Source organism: Antedon bifida, chromosome 4 (assembly GCF_963402885.1).
Source record: "Antedon bifida chromosome 4, ecAntBifi1.1, whole genome shotgun sequence".
Taxonomy (NCBI): Eukaryota; Metazoa; Echinodermata; class Crinoidea; order Comatulida; family Antedonidae; genus Antedon; species Antedon bifida.
This window is the reverse complement of record NC_136229.1, coordinates 26,500,745-26,519,569: the sequence shown is the minus strand read 5'-3', so window position 1 is coordinate 26,519,569 and position 18,825 is coordinate 26,500,745. Positions and strand designations below refer to the sequence as shown.

At 33.4% G+C, this 18,825-nt stretch overlaps 1 protein-coding gene across 1 annotated transcript; it reads left to right on the top strand.

Moving 5' to 3' along the window:
• Positions 1–1,245: 1,245 nt before the first annotated feature.
• On the top strand, positions 1,246–17,895 carry LOC144839618 (protein DVR-1 homolog). Its single transcript, XM_078695057.1, has 6 exons — positions 1,246–2,490; positions 11,549–11,741; positions 13,344–13,492; positions 13,937–14,125; positions 14,523–14,593; positions 17,075–17,895. The coding sequence occupies exons 1-6, from the start codon at positions 2,052–2,054 to the stop codon at positions 17,333–17,335; spliced, it is 1,302 nt and encodes a 433-aa protein (XP_078551183.1). The 5' UTR covers positions 1,246–2,051; the 3' UTR covers positions 17,336–17,895.
• Positions 17,896–18,825: the final 930 nt, after the last annotated feature.

The following is an 18,825-nucleotide window of genomic DNA, read 5'->3' as shown; positions in this document are numbered from 1 at the left end:
CTTTGTTTGATACCCCGGAGTGGCAATAGTCCAATGTCAATATTAATCAGAATATACCCCAGGGAGTCTTTTTTGTTGGTAACGCATGGCTATACAATCAAGCCAATTTTAGCAACAATGACGTGTGATCAGAAAAGAGTGACGTCATTCTTGTTATACAAATTGGCATATTATGCTGATTTAGACTTGCTCCAAAGTATGCAGTTATTGTCTTTTTTATGTTAGTTCACCAGTCGGCGTTTCGATTTTTTTCTTTTCTAAAAACTACGATTACGAGTTAAGTAGTATACGTATGAGACGCTATATGTGCCAAAATATTTATCTTGCTACTAATGTTAAGTCAACTCCGTCTACAACCTAGACTAATGACTTGTACACGCTTTGTGTCTGTCTTCAAAGTCTTCGAGAACAATGTATGGTAGTCTTCATCGTGAATTTGAACCACGTAATTAATTTAAATGCAACCTTTAGAACGAAATGTAATTAAAGTTCGTCTGTGGTTAGAAATAAATTAAATTTATATTATTGAACACGTCTTCTTTGGCACAATGCTTTCCATGTATACCAACTCCTGTATTCGACTCCGATAGAAAAACACAGGGATCGTGGTAATAGACCTACAATACGTGTTTTGAGTACTTATTTATTAGCTGGCAACATAATCTGTTGAGAAAATACAATACAATTTTGACATTTACCATTTTAACAGTTTATCTTTTTATACTTTTTAGTTCAATTAGAGAAGAGTGAAAGTGTATATATTTAATTTTTGTATTTTTATGTGAATTTTTGATTTTTTAACTTTGGACAAACGGAAATAATTTCAAGGCATGTACTTTACTGATTATAAAAATATACAAAATATTAAATATTGCATGTACCTTTTCCAAAATATATTCATCTGTTAAATTTATTTACGTAAATTACTTAAGTCAGGGAAGAGTAAAAGTTGTATTTTACTCTTCACATGTCTTCTTAGTGAATTAAGAGGTATAGGCCCTAATAATAATAATAGGCCTGCAATGTCAACGAACAGATTTAACTATACTGCAACTTGTTACTTAAAATATATTGTAAACGTTTAAAAACTGTAAACATGCCATAACGTTTTATGGAACATTTTTACTACTGTATTTAAGAGGGAAGATAAACATAATTTCAGGGTGAAGTATAATTTAATCAGCAGAAAGGGGAGCAACAAGTTCGTTTCTTCGTTATACAAAACGTTAAACATGTTTTAAAAGTATATTAATTCTACATTTTAGGCAACTGACTAGTGACAAAACAGAGTAGAATTTATTTAGCGGAAACGACAGTGTGTTCAACTCAGAATCGAAAATCCGACCTGAGGTTATTCAGGAGCAATGTATAATTGAATAATAAGCGAAAGGGAATTCATTGAACAGCAGAGCATATAGAATCTCTTCGTAGGCCTTACAAGTACAGAAAAAGCAACAGCGCATTGAAAACAAGAAATGCTGTGACGAGAAGAATACTCCCCTCATAAGGGCTTGTGTAAAAGGTGTGGAGTAACATACACAAGAACTCCCCTGCTGTCAGGGTATGTTTTGTTCATTAGGAAATTCGACAATCTACCTGCTGTATCTCGTTATTTTTCAAGGTGGTTGTAACTCATATGGTGTTTTAGCTGAGTTACAATTCACAAACGATACACAAGTTGTTCGGAAGTCGATCGTAAGGGGTCAAATGACGTACTGTGTTTTGAACATATGCATGTAAGGTGTTGGAGAATTCAGTTAAAAAAAACAACAAGAAGCGTGGGAACAGTATAAAAAAACGTTGTGGATTTTTTTATAACGGATTTAACAGACTTCGTGATTAATGTTGTTGAATTGTCTGTCAACAAGTATATGTCTCATTTGCATTATAACGGAATTTAGAAAAGTGCGTGATTGTTCCTCCCTCTTTACTTTATAAAAGAGTGTTAACGATTTGGAACAATAGGACGGGGAGGAGTCTTTGTTTTGTTATTATAAGGCAGACCTCTTTTTCATTTTGCCACCAGTTGTCTCTCCCGTGTTCAGATAATCATGGCGCTTGGAATTAAAGCAAAACAGTGGCTGTTTTTATTTTCATTTTTGTGTGTTTTTTACTCAACAAATGCAGTATTTTATACTGGTCCTGTTTTAGATCGTTCGGCAAGGGATTTAAGCGAAATGGAATATGTTATTCTAAAAGGACAGGAGAAGAAAGATATGCAGCGGGAAATACTATCAATTCTTGGGTTATCGAGACGTCCACGGCCGTTGTCGCACCAGAATAGGGAACATACCTCCGCGCCAAAGTTTATGTTAAATTTATACGAATCTTTGAATATGTTACAGGACGGGGACGAAGTGGACGATGAAAGTTATATAATTGATGGCACGCCGAAACTTACAGTGGAAGCTATGAGTGGCACTCAATTTAACTACACTTATAACGAAGTGAACGCAGTAAATGCGGCTGATACAATCATTAGTTTACCAGGTATGTCCGTTATGTAGATCTCATGTTTACTGTATTAACTTTGTGTAGACTTTATGTACATTTGATCATCATGTAGACTTTATTTAGTCTTTAAAAATAGGGATATGTATATTTTATGTAGAGTTTATGCAAACTTAAAGTACATTTTTTCTGTACAGTAAACTTATGTAGATTTTATGTAAACTTCATGTAGATTTTTTGTAAATATGCTTATTTGTATGTAGATTTCATACAGATGATATTATAGTTTTTGTTAAGATGACATCATGTGACGTAGAAAAGTCCCCTGAGGATGGTCTTTTTAAAACTATATTTATTTCTCTGTCGGCCTTCCATACTCACTGTATTTTCATTTTATGGGATGATACTGTTGACTGAAGGCGTTATCAGTAGCCTATATGTTATTTTTAAATAGTTCCATCTAGTGTACAGTATGTTTATAGCTGAAAAAGAGTAAGAGTATACCGTATGAAACACCGAATACTGTAAAAAAAAGACTTTATTACACCAGTATAGTGACATAAATTTAAGTGTCGGATGTAAAAATTACTAAACAATAATTTCAAAACATACTAGCTATTATTTACAGACAAATTCTGAATTTATTGAACGTATTTTTGTTGATTTATAATGCGTGTAGTATTTCCTAGTGCAGTGAGGCCTACACCATTTCCGATGCGACGCGTTAGATTGATACTACCCAGTATGACGCGTTTGGATAATACCTCCCAGTGTGACGCGTTAGATTAATACTACAGTATGACGCGTTTGAATAATACCTCCCAGTGTGACGCGTTAGCTTGATACTACTCAGCAGTATGACGCTTTTGGATGATACCACCCAGTGCGACGCGTTAGATACTACCCAGTGTGACGCGTTTAGATAATACCTCCCAGTGCGACGCGTTTGATTGATGGATTTTGTGTCAAATCATAGCAGATTTAAATTTATATTCTTGGTTTGAAACAACGTATGGCTAAACGTTTTACTTTACTGGACGAGTTTGATTGGCACTTTAGGCTCAAACCTACTGCTAGGTGTACCGTAAAATATAAAATGACGTAATCGGATAGTAGGACTCCATCTGTTAGATTTTTGATGTATTTATGATTGCTGCTTTATATCATTTTCAGATGTAGGCCTATTGTACATAGTTTAAACTTGACGTGAACCCATGATTTGAACACCAATGAAATCTAGGTTAATAAGAAAGTACTACAGTTTTTTGTGGAAGCCACTTGAATAACACTAAGCCTTCTTGAATAAAGAGGTGCACTATCAGTTATTAGAGAATACATGAGCATGTAGTCGGCTACCTATCATCAACACATAAATGATCTTTTGGTTAAAGTTGCATAATGTCGGTAATATGCATTTCTGTGGGAAAAGGCGTTACTCCTAAAGTATGGTCATGTAGGCCTAATGTCATATACTCATAGACCTGGCCTGGTATTTTGTGATCTGTATAGGATGTAGTATGTACTCATACAGTACCTAAGAAATGAGTCAATCTCTACGTCAGGAGGAAGAGCAGGTTACAGTAGGAACGAATCGAGCGAATTACCAGTACAGTAGAGAGAAAAAGAAATATTGGAAGACCTACAAAATTAGAACATCATGAAGTAAAATCTATGATAAATCACCAAGCTATGCACTATCAAAATCATCAAACGCACAGGTTTAGAAAATAATGCCAAAAGCATTTACAACAAAATTAGAACTGAAGTTGAAATAATAATATATTAAAATTCTATATAACCGGAAAGTAAATCATAACAATCTCAATTGGTATAAAAAAAGAATGTAGGCTTACAGTACCGTTACCGTATTATATCACACAGTAGGGCCTATATCATTTTGGAAAATATCCAATTGAACGAATTTCTTTAGAACTTCTTTCCTTTCTTTATTTAATACCGTAACTAAAAATCATATCCATGTTTAGACATGCAGACATTTCTTTTCCAAAATTATTTTTCTAAATGCGAGTAACTGAATTTGCTGGTGATATATTGAAATTAGTTACAAAGGTATAAGTAATTATAATAACTAACGAAAACCCCGAGTGGTTACAGAATTAAATTGTACTTCTTTCTTGACAAAATTTCCACTCATGGTTCCCGTCGAGTATATCCTGTTACAGTTGTTTACGTTTGACCACTTTGACAGACCAAGGCCAGGTGCACTTTATCAATTATGATATTTTTTAAAGATCATTCTTTTATTACCATATTTTTTATGTTTGCTTAGTAAAAAATGAGAATATTAAACGCAGCCAATTACATGTTACGTTCGAAGTTGAATCATTCGTAGGTTCTCTGTACATGTTTTCCTAATGAAAGACTTCCTCAAATTAGAAACCCATTTTCGGTAAATTGTAACCCTTTTAAGGACCTGCCACGACTGATCTAATTCGGAAATGGTGACTTTCTGAAATAGTTGGTACGATAACCATGTATCACAACCAATTATGCAAGTTTCTTCTCCATAAAATAAATAATACTGTACATAATCTTAGAAACAAACTTTTAGAAGCATTTGTCAAATCCTTTCCCAAATTTAATATGAACACCAGGTCAAACTCGAAAATCGTATTGCTTCCTTAGTTCTCCTCAAGAGAACCTCTAAGGGGACCGCTTGAGAAAGCTTACTATAATCTAGTATAAAACCTGTTAGCAACTACATACGTACGGGGATATTATCACGTACGCACAAATGGACCAATAACCTCGGATGTTGATAACTATAGATCCGAATTAAGTCTGAGAAATTAGAGTAACTTGAGAAAAAATGCAGTGAGAGAAAGTTTGATGGAAATGTTGGTAGCTATATAAAGTTATCTAAGGGATTTGTAACAAGCGTGGTCTTGCGTCATAATACTTTAAAGATTAGTTTTATACATGGTGGTAAATCTTGGCCTGGAATAAAAATGTGGAGCACAGGCAAGATGTTGTTCATCCGTCGTTTTTAAAGTCCCAACGCGTCTAGACTTAAGTCTAAAGATCTATTCTACCGGGTGACCGGGTCCTCATTCTATCATCTTCACACACTCAATTAAATGCTGTCAAAGAAGGTGGCACACAATGTAGATTAATATAGAAGTGGTACACTATATCTATGAAACGCCGCCGCAACAATTTAAGGATAAGATTCCAATGATAGAATACAATAAAAAAGAATAGAAATAAAAACTGAAGCTGATCACCCGATTCCCAGATTTGGCATCTGGCTCGACAATTTGATTACCGGTATTCTTGCCTAAATAAACATTATTAAAATTGCCGACGTTTGAAATGCATTCGTGGTTAAAACTCGTTTCGTTGCTAATTATTAATTGATGTGCAAGGAAAAATTTCAATAGCAGATTAGTTTCCTTTGCATATTTTCACTTTTCACCAAACGGTACCATAACCTTTATTTCCTAAATGATATCACTTTGTTAATCTTGGATTACATGGCACTCTGTAGTATTCCTCTTTCACACTAGTTTGACAAAATTGTGCCCAAATATGGTAGCGATATACCTAAATATGGTGGTGATATGACTTCATCTTGTCCATATATGGGCACGTCATATAAAATTTGATAGTGTAGACAGAGCTTAAAATGTTTTGTACAAGTTATTTCAACTGGTTGATGCCTTTTAAAATAGACCTACTTACATAAACAAACCTCTTTCTTTTTGGAAACTTTCCTGAGTAGGCCTATATACTTAATCGATGTTATCCTTTTTAATTCCTTGGCATTTAGTAATACAGTTATAAAATCCTTTACATGTGTTTTTTGTTACATGGTGACTGTTCTTCTTGATATAAGAGCCTGGCATATAAACTAGCGAATTCTTTGTGTAACTACTGATTAAATTAACTGTTTTAAAACTTGTTAAGTGGCTCTTTCAGTAGAGCAAGTTCAGTCTGTTCTAATCACAAACCCTAAAAAGCTCAGGGCGATAAAGAAACTAAAATACCTATTAGGCCTAAAGCCTAAAATCTGTTCCTGTTTCTAAGAAAATGTGTGTGCCTTTGAATGTACAGTAGGCCTACAGACAAAATGAAAGTTAGAATCCGAAGATTAACTCCAATTCCACTAATTAGTAGGCTTGCATGGGCGTATAATTGGTTTTAAACAAGGTGTATGGTGAACTCAGTTCTAAAATGTATTGTAATGTAAGATACATCCGTAAATTGTGAGAAGCCCATCAGTGATGCAACATCGATCATTATCATTTCAATGGGTATAACAGTAAAACCTCTATTATGGGGACACCTTTGAGACCGAAAAACGTGACCCTTTAATAAGGATTGTCCCCTCTGAATAGGATTTAGCCGTAATTGAATCATATCGTTTCGTTTTATGGAGAAGTGTCCCCTTAAATGAAGGGATATACGGTGATTACATTAAAGTAGAACTCCTTTGGGACACTTCTATTAAGGGGGAACTTTCCGTGAAGTGAACGAGGGCCAATACTTTACTGTTTTAACACTGTAGGCAACACATATTTAGGCGAAACCCTTATGAAGCACTTTAAGACACGAAATATTTAGCCTACTAATTAGTGAGTAATCCTAAACTAGACATACTACACGGTGGTTTAATTAGCGATAACAACAAAAATATAGCATTGATTAATTCAATGTTTGGGAACAATGGTGTTAGTTGTTTTAACTGTACGACTATGGAAACCTGACACACTTGACAGAACCGATATCCAACCAGGTAAAACAATATTGATTTCAATTCAGTAAGGTCAGTAACACTTAAAACATGTGTGTAGATCTGGTTTTAGGATTTTTAAATAGTTAGCTGTTAAAAGTGAATCCATTGTTTATGTGACTAAATTTGAGCTGGGATAACAATAATTCAAGCTTTAAATTTAGCGTCTGGCCGTGGAAAATAAAAAAAAAGTTTTCGTTAATTTTTGTTGTGAAATCTTCTACACAAACATAAACGCATTATAATTGAACATTAACGCGTTTAGATAGCACATAAACGCGTTTCCACTAAAAAGGAAGAAATTGATAAAACGTAACAGCCTACGGTATTTAAAACTGTCACCATTTGTTGTAGTAGCTTTTCTTTCTGATAGCGCAGATGGACAGACTTGTTACGTTATTTTGCAACTTGTTTAGTATAATTAATTGTAGACCTACTTCGAGAAAAATATCTGGACTTTCCCTAAAGAAGATTTGGTTGAACTTGATGAAGAGTACACTTCCTTCAAAAGCCAATTCCATTTTCAGTGCAATATAAAGTGAATTAAAAATTAAATAATTTTTTTGGCCGAAAAATGTACAACTGTGTAAGAAAGGAAGTAGGCTCTATTTCGTATAAAATATTCATGGTCCAATAGCAGATTTCAATTTCGCACCCAATTAGACTTTATCGTTTTATTAGAAGTTTAATGAAATACGCCATTTCAACAGTTTCAATTATTTTCGACACCTGTTGCAGACTCTCAACATAACACATTTAAATGTGTTTCTTATTCATGACTTGTTGAAAGAAGCATTTAAAAATATAATTTCTACTTTATGACAATGCTAAAGATACTGAATTTCTGCTACCCGACCTCATTTGTTCTATAAGTACAACACACGAAGTGTCCACAAGTTTATGTTATGGGGGAAGGTATACAGTATCTTACTCTTAGTCTTATGCCTACGTCCAATTTTAATTACTGTAACTGAACAGTCAATGACGGTATGATGTTCTCATGAGGACGACTAACCAAACAAGTAACAAGTGTATAAATGTATAACTCCTTTTAACTACATCAAACAGCTAATTTGTCAATTTTGATGCTTTAATCGAGGCTTTATGTCGTTGTCGATTGATTATGTCGGGGAGGGGAAGGGCTGGTCGGTCCGGTCGGGGATGTGGAGTGTAAACATGCTACGAACACATTGCGTTGAGATAGGCAATATAACCACCGAGAAGGGTTAAGTGGTTTATGTACTACAGTCATAAAAAGAAGGAAATTTGCTAACCACAAAATTTCAAACGAAGTAAACAATTAGGTCAAGCTAACCATACATGGTCATAAATGATTACATTATTTGTAATGATAGTTATGATGATAGAAAAGGGACATTTTAATTACAAGTTTATTTGATAACAGACGTAATTAGACCGCAAATATGGCGATTACAAACACATGTTTCATACTAATCTATCCATCTATCTACCCACAAATTCATCGACCAAGTTAACTTTCCCCCAGCCCTCTCATGGTTCCAAAAATAGTTTTATTTCCGTCCGCACTTGTAATTATAAACAATTGGTCAATATACTTATTTACTGCCAAGCCAACGGCGTAAAAAAATTCAATGTGATTTTTTTAGATTCACAAGATTCTTATCAATTTTACAAATTGTATTTGTATCAGCAATTTATAAGATTGCTGTAATGCAGTTTTTAACTGAAAGAAAATTTGAAACAAATCAACCCTTGATTGATTGATTGATTGTTTGATTGGTACAAGTATGGGTTTAGAAAAAGTATACATTCGTTTGTTCGTTTTTGTTCATTCATTCATTTTAATGTAATTATTATTGTTTATTATAGGCCCTTGGCCTACTTTTTTTTAAAGCAAAATATTTGTTTGCCAATAAACAGTGAAGGAATTGAATGATTAATTATATGAGAATTTTAATTGTACTCTTTCATTTGCTTGTAAACTTGGTAACAAATAAATTTGATGTTCCATTTATCGACTCAAACATTACCAACTGTGGTGAATAGACTTCAGAATTGAGCGATACAAACATAAATTGCGCTAGATATGCACCTGCCTAACTTGCTCACATTACCTGTTCGGCACATTTGATGTTTTTTTTGTTACTACCAACTTCATTTCCGCTTGGAGTTTACCAATGGAATGTATATGCCCACAGCTTTTGTATCAATTTAGTATACGATACTGTTTGGTATTTCAATTGGGGTTTACTCCAATATTCCGTCTCTAAAATGATGTGTGAGTTGACATTATTCTTGACAGTTCTGTATAAAATGTTGACAGTTTATGAGTATTGGTGTAACAAACCATTTTCTGTGCGACGCGGATAATGTATTTATTAAAGATGTATTGTCCAAATGAAGATATGAATCAAATCTCGAATAGGCCATATTGTAGTTTTAATCAAGTTATTCTCTTCTAAACTAAAATAATGGTTTTACTTATAAAAAGAAAACATAACGGTAAACTTTCAGCTTTTCTTTAAATAATTTGAGGTAAAAATTGTTTCCGAATGAAATTGGTCAAAGTTAATAATTATAACTATGTAGAGGCTATCATTAAAATTGCATATTCAATAATTACTAATTTAATACAAAAAGAAATTTCAGCTAGCTATTGTAAATACAGTCACCACAAAGCATTCCCCAATTGGCTGTTGAAAACATACCGTATACTTATAGTACAAAAACTTGAAACTAGAAATATTTAAAAAAAAATGTGTTGCGACAATTGTTTATTCTGAAACTTGTTATTATTAGTTAGGTCCTACTTTATATTTCTGATCTTCAGTACTCAGAAATAACAATTTCAGGCTTTGCTAGTAAAAATCAACCTGTTAATATACACAGGAAGTAAAAAGCTGAACATTCATCGAAGTAAATTAGATGAGACAAGTAAAGGAAGTTGAGTCAGATGCGTTGAGTACACATGCACTCTGCTTTAGGACGGTACAGTACAGAGGCCTAATGTATGAATTCTTGTTGTCAATAACTAATATATAGGCCTATCTCTTACATGGGCAGATGGGTTTCCACGAAATAGCTAATTGTACATAATCAATCAATTAGTAGATCAATACCAATTAATGTGATTTGATAATGATTACGTTTTAATAAGAACATAATATGATTCTTGTCGACTTCGATTTCAATGTTAAATGCTTTACTTTTATACGTGATTTTATGTTATTGTTGTATTACGAATTATCTTCAAATCGCTACAATTCTAGTCCTAAATTTACATTTTCAACAACGCCTCAAGAGGTGAGGCTTTATTTATCAAACCATTAGTTTTTCTCAATTTACAACTGACAAAGTTAAGATGTGTTTATGTTTGGCTAAGCAAGTTTGTTAAATCTTAGCTCTAAAGTTTCTTAAAGAAGCTTAACATATTACATTAATAAATGATGGAATTATAAATATATATTATAAATAGTGTAAATACCAAATGAGGAATGTTATATAATTTGATTTTTATTAATACAAATTACACTATCCTACTATGCAAGGGGCACTAGAGACCACTACACCTTAGGTCGTAAAAAAAACGAAATTGGTTTGTATTTTTCAGCTGCCATAAAATGAACATCCTGTAGAGATGTTAGAATTTGGCAGGTGGTATTTTAAATATAATTGTGCCTTGAGCCAAACTTTTCTAATTTAAATTATAATAGATCAATACTACACTGTGGTTGAAACAAATAACAAAATCAGCTCATTAAAATACTGTATTTCGTGGTATCGGATGACAGAGCGCAACCGGAAAGGAAGACCTACCCAATTTTGTGAAAGTTATAACATTTAGAATTTAAACCACGAAGACTTTTTACTTTTTTCTGAAGTAAACATAAATCTAGGGTAAATGCTATAGTTCACTGACAAGAAATGTCATCTATATAACTTACTTTGACAGATTTGTTTAAAAAGAACGTTATTGAGCTATATAATGGGGCTTACCGAGGAAAAATAAACTTGTTAATTAAAAAGACTGTATAACCAACATTAACCTTGAATATTGTGAACATAATGTATCAAGCGATATAAATTGGGCTTATCAAGGTAAATAACTGTATTACAAGAACAACCAAAATGACATAAATAGTGGAATATTATATTTTCTATCGCCGTGGTATGGGTGGGTTGTAGGCCTTGTCAATGTTAACGTAAATTTAAGAGACAAACATGCCGTATTCTTTTAATATATATTAACAATTTATTATTGAAAGTAAAATATAGATTGACATTATTAAACAATATCAATGCAACTCATATTGTTATTATATTTATTTTTATAGTATTTAATGTTTTTTCCTTATATTGCAGTTCACTACAAACCAGGATCAGTAGCTAAGCATGGCGAGTATCGATTTTATTTTGACGTCAGCGAAGTTTCTATGGATGATATTTTAACAACGGCGGAATTACGTCTTTATAAAGGTTTAGCAACGTTTAGTAATGAAATAACGGGAGTGTATACGTTGACTGTTTATAGGATTGTACAGGACGCCTATTCGGGGTATGTTGCTTCTTTTACTTCAATAACTATTAATTATCATAACACGATAAGTATTCTTATGCCTATCATTTGATTGGTTAATTACATACCACGTGCCGTTCAGTATTAGTTCTATCATGTAGAAATAATATTTCTCCATTCAATATCACCATCAAATATCACTTTTCCGTTCAATAGAACCATGGAGAAATAAATAAATATTTCTCCATGGTTCTATTAAACGGAAAAGTGGTATTTGATGGTGATATTGAACGGCATTGAGTGTTGTTAACATATTGAGAATGTTATGCAACGCGAGGATGACAATCAACTTGTAATGTGTGCCATTCGTAACCTAGCCGTAATGTGTGCCTATTTAGTGGCCTAGCCTCCCGCTATTATCTTACATTGATTCAAGATGGAAGCAGCGGAATAATTTAATAAACTGTACTCTAGAACAGTAGGTGTGAAAACAATCATTCGTTATTTGCATAATTCTTTTTTTTTCGAATATTATTAAATATCTACTTTAAAAATTTCGACACAATACTGTTTTCGTAATTTTCACAATTATTTCCAATGTGTAAAGCCTGGTCTACTTTCTCCATTTTTAAATTTACGATATGTTTTGGGGTAATCAGAATTGTAACTGTTAAATTATTTAACTATAACACAAAACAAACTCTGTGAAAGATTTATTTACTGCAATTTTATTAAGGTAGTAAAATTCAGATCCCGTAAAATTCTTATTTCATTCTTAACCGGTAATTCTCATTCCAACAAAACTTTATTGAGTTGAGCTTACTGACCGAGATAAATATCACGTCACATGACAGCGGTCAATGACCTCTATTAAAAATGATGCATTGTGGGATTGTCTGATGAATAACTGAAAGAATGATTCATTATAGTTAATGACGAACTGGCACGATCTTTCCAAGAGAAAATACATAATTTCCTTTTCCATTTGCGATAAGACACGGAGTTTTGACTTTAGTTGTTGTTTTGATGAATACGGTAATGAAAGGTTGTGCAAAAAAAAAGATCAACCAACAAAAGTTGGCAAGTGCTTATTATTAGAAGTTGAACACCACGTGTTTTCAAAGAAAAATTTCAGAAAAAAAAAAAAAGTTTTATTTATTTATTTATTTATTCATTTCCCAACCAACAGTGAACTCATGGTTCACCACTTACGGGAGGGAACACAGACAAACACGAACATATACAATAACAAACATCAAACTAAACTACTAACAATGTTACGAAACATACGGAAATTATTACTAAAGATATCTAACTCAGGGTTTCTTAAAGTAAAAGAATTATAAGTTTGACTTAATCTACTAATAAAACCATTTTATGAATATGATCTACTTTGAGAAACCATCAATTGAGGGTAATTCCTAATTTCTTGTTGAAACTTACAATACAGTAATATCAGTAGTCCTATTAATCCTAATCAATATAATAAGCTAAAAAGTCTTTTAGAATATTAAGTATGGAAACTTCGATTTCAATTACCACCAAATCTATTAAGTTTTTTGACATGCCATATAGGATGGCGGCAATCACTACAAAGATATAGGCCTATAATAATTAATATCTTTGTCAACCTTTTTGCAGAGAAAAAGAAAGGCTTTATCTATCAGACCAAGTCATCTCTGCAGACTATGAAGGGTGGTTAGAACTGGACATAACTGAAACAAGCATTCTCTGGCCATCATTACCACGTGGACATCTTGAACTAGAAATTATTGTAGAAAACTTTAGAGGTGAGTAGAATGTGGAAGAATATCAGAAAGCCTGAATTCTGATTGGCTGCGCATTTCCACGTTACATAATCTACATGAAAATATTAATACGCATGCGCATTAGTCAACACTTGCGTTTGCGTGAATAACGTCAGAAATTAGAAAAAAAACAGTGTATTTCATATATTCCTTATCAAACATTCAAACTAGAAAAGAAAGAGACCACGAAATTCACAATGATTATATCTCAAAAGTGGTAAACGATTTTGATAACTCCATGGTGATACAAAAACGAAAATTTACTATGGGAAATTGGACTGGACGATAGTTAATTGGCTTGCACGCATGGTCAGTGTTGAAAATACCAAAAATTACATCTGTTGACAAATGGCCATAACTCTGGATCCTTTTCCTATTTGACTAAAACAAAACACCAAAAAAGGATTGTGTGTTCTTGTATTGCAGGTGAAAAGGTTAATTCAAAAGATATTGGAATCATTGGGATTTCGAACGACGAAGAAAACAATGAACCTTTTGTAGTTGCATTTTTCAAAACGTCACAAGAAACGCATTCACGGAGAACAAGAGCAGCAAGAAAAAGAAAGAACAAAAAATCAGAAAGCTCATTAAGTGTAGAGGGAAAAACAAAAAAAAGTAAATATTTTTGAAAGGTATACTTTAACTTATGCAGAGTCGAAAGTTAGCAGATAGGATACTGCGGAATGTTTAATGGCTATAAACATGATACCGTAAGATAATCGGTTGCTTTAAAAAAATAAAATAAATTTTGACATTGTTCGAAGTATACATCATTAAGGACTAGTACAATGTCCACTACCTCAACTTCAAATACAAGTATACAGTTGCATAAAATACAAGTAATAGATGCCAGGAATCCAATATTTTGTAAATGAAAATGACGTCATCATTTTTGATGATGACATCGCTAAAGCGTCTTTTTAAATGAAAGACTTAGTTCATAAATAATTGATTTTGTTACAAATTATTGTCACAGACACGTTCAATAAGTAATATATTTATTTCGCTTTAGATAACAAGGTTCGACAGAAGGAATGCCGAAAAAGAAATTTATTTGTCAGTTTCAAAGATCTCGATTGGCAAGTAAGTATATTCAGAGAACAGTGAGTTTGTTTTCTAGAAGTTTTAAGTGTGGTTCCTAACGTGTTGACCAATGGCAAGCGACAGTTCGAATAGTCCATCGCTTTTGATTGGTCAAATCACTAGTTGCACTTACGTTCTTGTTTTACATCGAGCCTGGTAAGAACCAAGCAGTAACCGGACATCTTTCGCTATCGGGATTATGCTCAATAAATCGTCTACATCACTCTCATTGGCCGGTTAGCCGTACAATTTAGCTCCACATGCAATGTTGATGTATAGTAGATATATAGGTATACGTCTAAAATGTCCTCATGGACCAACTATGACGTAAATGTACAACAGAGTTGTATGGGACACATCAACAACTTCTGACTACGTGACGCAAAAACATTTATTACATCAATTATGTCTTAGAATAAGTTATTTATAAACATTCTACAATGTGTAAAACTTAATGGACTGACAAAACAATTTATTTACAATAATTTATGTGATAGATGCCATTGAACCTTAAAGAATAAAACATATATAACAGTTTAAATTGGCCCTCATGGCCGGCTCCAAATAATATTTATACCATCAGTGACGTGGGTGTGTGGGAAGTTGGACCAATAGTGATAAGAGCATTCGATGTGATAATTTGTATTTCATAACTATAATCACACATGCATCAATTTGTTAAGTCCCTCTGGAACTACGTGGGAAGTAAAGAGGAAAATATGGGATAACCGTTCTAACCAACAGGGAACCGGATGAATATTCCAAATGCATCTTTTAAACTGGTTGACACAATTAAAACGGAGAGCATTTCTTGGTAGCTATGAAAGTGTGATTGGCAGCACCAGACATTTCTCTCTCCTTGCCTCATTCTTAAAATGGTGAATTATGCTGTTTGTCCCGTGCACAAACAAGATGGTTTTAGATCAACAGTAAACTCAAACTCGATCCTTTCACTGCTATTCAAGTTACAGTTATGTTAGAAACCTTTAAAATAAACTTTAAAAAGAAAACTTTATAGCGACTTATATGACGAATTTTACGTTTTCATAACACCACGTGACGCTATTGAACACTATTTTTCTGAGCATGCGCATAAACTTACATTATAAGAACCAGATGGGAGATTATTGCGAATTAAAATAAAACTCTAATGGGCCGATTTTTTCCCCAACAAATCACTTCTTACCATAACACATATAATTATACAACGGTATAATTGAATGTTAATAATAATACTAATATATCTTTACATTAATTAAATTTAAGGGTTGGACGTCTATAAGCCCTATAGGCTTAAGCAGAAGGTTCCGGGTTCGAATCTAGATTAGGACAACTTTTTATCATTAGGGACATGGTTTTCTCTCTGATGACAAGCAGAGCCATAAAAAGTGAACAAACTCAAACATTCCTATGCGTCTTGAACACTTCTACTAATTCAGTTGTATTAATTTCACATAGAGGTTATATACGTATATCGAATGTACACTTAAGTGTTACTGAACATTCAACAACAGGATGATAGCTCATTTTGAACAGGAATACGATTAATTATTTAGCATTTTAGTAGTTCCCGTGAGCCAATCAGAGTTATTGCAGTCGTAATGCACTCGAGTTAAATGCAATTATGAAAATCATTCCCGTTACAAACCGACTGTAAAGAAACATTAACACTTGGAACGTTACCAACAGGTAAATAATTGTACCTGTACGATATAAATGAACTTTAAAAGTTATGGTCGCTTTAGGGCTCAATGACGTCATTTGCCAATCGAAGTTCGCATTATGATTCAACCCCCGTAGATGTACGGTGGGGCCGTGTTTCAAAATAGATAAGTGTAAAACTCAAATACTTAGGCAGCTCTAGGCACAGAGTTTGTCTGGCCAGGAAAGCTCTTTACACTATTGTGTTGCCGAATTAATCACGTTTGAACGCAGAGGCTCTATTGTTTTGATGAAACAATTTCCTACTTAAATCAACATTATTCTTCTTTGAATAAAGTAACTAAAAGTTTATTAATGGCATCTTTTATTCTATAACTAATTTCAAATAGAGGCTCCGCTTTTACTAAAAGAGTTCTATGTGACACCTAATTAGGAACCACTGTTCTATCTGTATCTTTTGTGTGAGAGACAAACTTGTATTCATCAATTTATTTTCCACACATACGCCAACCACAAACATGTACATATTTTTAAATCTGTTCACAACGTAATATTGACCTGTACGGTATTATAGTGGTTACAACTTCTACGCTATTTAAATATCATTGATTTTACAAAGTCGACGCATTAATGAATATTTACGAATCAATGAATAATTAATATTCATGACATAATGAATAGTTACGAAACTAATGAATATTCACAAAATGTAATTAATGAATGTTCACGACATTCATGAATGTTCACGACATTAATGAATATACACGACTTTAATGAATATACACGACTTTAATGAATATTTATTTATTTTTCTTTCAGGATTGGATAATAGCACCTGAGGGTTATGAAGCGTTCTACTGTTACGGCGAGTGCGCGTTCCCTCTTAACGGACATCTCAACGCCACCAACCACGCCATCGTGCAGACGTTAGTTCACCTGATGAGTCCCAACAACGTTCCACAGCCGTGTTGCGCGCCAACGAAATTAAGCGCCATTTCTGTATTGTTCTTCGATGAAAGCTCAAACGTAATTCTTAAAAAATATAGAGAAATGACAGTGAAAGCTTGCGGGTGTCACTAGCGGATGGGAAAGAAACTTTAAATTGTATAATTGGTTCCTTTAATCCTCCACGTGAGTTTTTTCCAGTGTATCCACCGAGAGGCCAAAGACTCATTAAAACGGCCAATCATCTAGAGCTCTATACAGATTTACTGAGGTAGCGGGTACAGGCCACGTTTTTGCTCCCGGGCGGGAGTAGGGGGGTCATTTTGTTCCCATTTTGTCAACCGCTAGAGCTTGAATTCATTACCTCAGCTGAGGCATACGTTTGAGCTGCTAAATGTGTAAACTCAACTTTTATACCAGCATATTATTTTGTATGTAATTACAGGTCTCCCTCTAATGTAAAGACCACTTTTGGGACCCAGGTTTAGTGGTGTTGGTCTCTAATTTGAATCCCTCCAACTAAAGAGAGAAATGTCAGAATGGTTATCTTGCTCCTCGAAGCAAGTGTCCTTCCATTTGTGTGTATTCATAAACTATAGTATCTGTCTGATTTTCAAATGTTCAATGGCTGTTCTACCCTAAAAATGCTTATTATGTTTATTTTAAGTGGCCTTTAATTGGAGGGAAAATTTGAATTGGAATGTTATTTGGGTTTCCCATCCTGTATTTGGAGGGAGCAGCTAATGGGAAAGAGTCTTTAATTGGAGGGAGACATGTACATTGTATCGCTTTAGTTTAATTTGAACATATTGAAAATATTTATATTAAAGTGACGTGTGTTGTATTTTGTGGCTTATTATAATAATTAAAATAGTGGTAAGACTATTTTCTTTTTCTTGTTTGCCAAGCGTAGTAGTAGTATTATTGAGCATGTACAATTCTATATTTTAATATATTATATTTAATTATCACTGTTATAGAATGCTTAGTCCTCGATATCTTTCTACCTCCCCGTAAGAATGCGGCTATCGGCTTAGTTGGTTTATAAATAGGTATATAAAATGTCTTAGGGACGTAAAAGGCTATTTGATGCGTGAAAAGACGTGACAAGCTTTAGTTACATTATATCTATATCGAAAACAGTCGCACGTTTAATGTCATGTTTAAGCCGAAGGATTACAATGGAATGCGATCTACTCTCTTTCGTCCGATGTCTACATAGTTGGCTAAACCATGTTGGTTGTTTTCCTAGGCTAAGAATAGTCAGGGAAGGCATCCCTGTAATGATGCTTTAAATAATGAGTAGGTCTACACATATTAAAAAATAGGTTAGGTGGCTTGAATAAAGTTTGAAAAGAGGGTTATCCTCGTTTACATTCATATGGATCAAAAACAGTATGCAAATAATATGTTATCATAATTTGATAATTTCAATTTTCACTTCTTTTTGTAATACTGTACAGATAAAGTAATGACGAGTCTCTGATGTACATTAAACCTCAGTACCTAACGAGTGATGGCGCTATAGTATTTAAAGCTTAGTTCTGTACTGCTACAAACAGTAAAAAATGGTTCAACAAAGTAAACTACAGTAAATATATTTACATGTCTTTATATAGTTTCAA